The sequence below is a fragment of the Alligator sinensis genome, unplaced genomic scaffold, assembly GCF_000455745.1.
Source record: "Alligator sinensis unplaced genomic scaffold, ASM45574v1 scaffold1614_1, whole genome shotgun sequence".
NCBI classification, from domain to species: domain Eukaryota; kingdom Metazoa; phylum Chordata; order Crocodylia; family Alligatoridae; genus Alligator; species Alligator sinensis.
Genome location: NW_005843065.1, coordinates 62,113 through 65,222, shown reverse-complemented (window position 1 = coordinate 65,222; position 3,110 = coordinate 62,113). Strand labels below are relative to the sequence as shown.

Below are 3,110 nucleotides of genomic sequence, written 5' to 3'. Positions count from 1 at the left end.
TAGTTTACCCTATTTTAATTTTTCTGATGAATTCCCAGATTTACTAAATTTTAGATACTGAATCAGGCAGATTAATTGTTTTTCAAAACTGTTACATCTTTAAGGCTAAAATGATCAAATCTTTACAACTAATTTCCTACCAATCCTATAGTCCCCAACCACCAATTCCTTTTATATTAAAATTTAATTCCGATTTAGCCCTTAGAATCCAGTCCCCCGGCTAAGACTAAATAGAACTAATTCATTTTCTAGGCTGCCTCCAACTGCCTTTTTTTCTTCAATCTGTCCCGTTAAGATTTAATTAATAAAACAGTCGTAACAACCTCACCTGTCATTTGTCACCAAACTCCCAAACATGAGAAAATCATAGTAATAAAATAATTGATTCTGGCTGCATGTAAAATGTCCCTCAGACAGTGGTGGCAAAGGCAATGCCGACAGAAAACAACATGAAATCCATTTTTAACAGGGGTCAGGGTGGAAAAAATCAATCTTTTGCTAAGACACCGAGTTAAAACCCTGTTCCTTCACCGCAGTTGAGTGAAATGCCCCGGAGGGCATTGAGAAATGAAAAAGTTATGCCGGCTATAGTCAACCTCCCCAGACAGAATTTTTTTCAAAAATCCCAGAACTGGAGAAATTAGTGGGTTAGAGAGCAATAAATGTCTTACCTGAGGTGACGGTGACCATGGTCCCTTGGCCCCAGTAATCGAAGTAGTCACACTGTCACAGTTACCCTTAGTGGGTGTACAAAAACCTTAACCCAAGTCCTACCGGGACCTCAGAATATATTTCACCCTATTGTTATTTTTAAAAAAGTAACCTCTACCTTTCTAAAACTTTTATAGGGCTCTTAACTGAAAAAAACATTTTCCAAGAAACAAAATAAGAAAAGAGGATAGAGGCTAGGGTTTACCTGAAGTCACGGTGACCAGGGTCCCTTGACCCCAGTGGTCGAATCGGTTGTACACAAGAGTACATTTATTCCATTATCCTAAACAATAACCTCAGACCCGTGTTGGTTGAGTTTGGCCTCGGACGGCAAAGACTCAAGGGTCAAGATCTAAGATCCACTAAAAATCAAATATCTCATTTTGCTCCATAATAAATCTATTTTGTCAAGAATGACAATATCTAAGCAGAGTAAAATCCTGATTAAAAAACCTTGCCTGACCTCTGATACTTTTATAAATGGACCCTCCTCTGGGGAACAATATTTTAACCTGCTAAATAATGATAGAACTTAACCCATAAAAGCCAGGAGTGAAAAACTTACCGCTGGTAACGGTCACCATCGTTCCTTGACCCCAGTAGCCAAAAGTATAGTAATCACAGTGGTTCTAACTCTGGTCCTACCTGACTAAAACCTAAGGAATCAGTCCATCCCCCATTCTTTAATTAAACTTCATCATTTAATTCACTGTCTATCACTTTTATGCTCATTTTTGCCTCCCTTTGTCTTGTTTACCAAGATCATCACTAAAAAATTGGTGCTGAGGGGGCAAAGTTATTCCAAATGAAAGATAAGTCAATTTAATCAATTAGCAGTAAAACGGATTGAAAAAAAGAGGAGGAAAGCATTTACCTGATGTGACGGTCACCATGGTCCCTTGTCCCCAGTACTCAAAAGCATTGTAGTCACATTGATAAAACCTAAGAGCCTGTTTCTACATAAACCTACTGCTTTATTGATACTGATTTTAAACCTCAGAACTGGTCACTTAGATCACCCAGCTGACCTGGTCTAATCCTCAGGTGACAGAAATACAATTTACACCATTTTTATTCAAGAACTTGTCAGTTTTTATCATAATTTTCTATTTTAACTGGCTTAGTCTCACCTTCCCTCAACCGAAATTTGACAGATAGTTAGATTTCTTTAGTGACTAGGTCTATTTGGCATTTTATTCTTATTTTTAACATAGTGTTCAATTTAATCCTGCCTCCTACTGAATGATAGTCACTTGAATCTATGAACATCTCGCCTAATGGAATCTACCAAGTTCAACAGAGCAATATTTTTCCGTCTTTGGGTCTGACCTGCAGCCAATTCAGTGGAAAGCCAACGGGAATCCCTTCATGAAGTGAAGATTACCACTGATTTATGGTGGCTTGGGGATCAAACTCAATTTTAAAAAATCTCCAAGAAAACTTTTGTGCAAAGGTTTTGGGGGTTCGAAAAGAAGAGTAGTTCTTACCTGAAGTCACGGTGACCAGGGTCCCTTGTCCCCAGGAGTCAAAGCCATAGTAATCACACTAGTCTAATCTCTTATCATGGTGGTACAATAACCCATTCACACTCCCTTAGTTATTAGCAATCATCTTTTCCCAGTGGCTGTTTTAACCCTACACATAATCTAATCTTAATATTTGCCTCCTAAGTTTTTTTAATTCTCACCCAGTGACTCTGAATATCACATTTTAACGATTTCTACATAATACCAGCCTCAATATTTTTTCAAAATACCTCACTGGGGGTTGAATTACCGTGAACAGATGTAAGTTAGAGAAAATTTCCTGGATTTCAGAAGCTACTTGCAATATATTTAAACATTTCTGGATTTCTAAGATATATAGGAATGATACCTACCTGATGTGACGGTGACCATGGCTCCTTGTCCCCAGAAGTCAAAGTAAGCATAATAGTCACAGCAATACATTACCATGTCCTCAGGGCACAAAAACCTGCCCAAGTATTTCAGCCAGATTTTTCAATAGTGATTTTTGGGTGCCCTACTGGAGGTTGCTTTCAGTTTCCCCAGCTAGATTTTTTTTTTAACATACTCGTGTCACAATAACAGGATTTAGAAGGGTATACTGTATGACACCAAGGCAATTTGGACACCCATCAGCCAACTTTAATCACTTTGAAAAACCTCAGCCTCAACATTTTGATCAAACACATTCTAACCTTACAAGATGGCCTGTCAAAGTCTCAATTTCCAACAATTCTCTACAGCCTCCTAAAAAGGAATTTAATTCCCGTTTTATTTCAGAAAACTATCATGCTCTCATTCTAATCCCTGAACTTTCCTAGGAACCCTCTCAGAGTCTCTCTCAGATTTGGAAGAGTATTAAAGTTCAGCAAAAAAACAAGTTACAGCAATTTA

The 3,110-nt window shown here is 37.9% G+C and overlaps 2 gene segments (V, D, J or C); both read right to left on the bottom strand.

The window, feature by feature from the left end:
- The window catches only part of LOC102367990, a 21,206-nt gene extending 19,882 nt beyond the window's left edge, over nt 1-1,324 (bottom strand). Inside the window, 1 exon segment of the C gene segment in view lies at nt 1,277-1,324. Coding sequence covers nt 1,277-1,295 — 19 coding nt within the window.
- The window catches only part of LOC102369004, a 49,756-nt gene extending 47,090 nt beyond the window's left edge, over nt 1-2,666 (bottom strand). Inside the window, 1 exon segment of the C gene segment in view lies at nt 2,591-2,666. Within this exon segment, the coding sequence occupies nt 2,591-2,666 (76 nt within the window).
- Nucleotides 2,667-3,110: the final 444 nt, after the last annotated feature.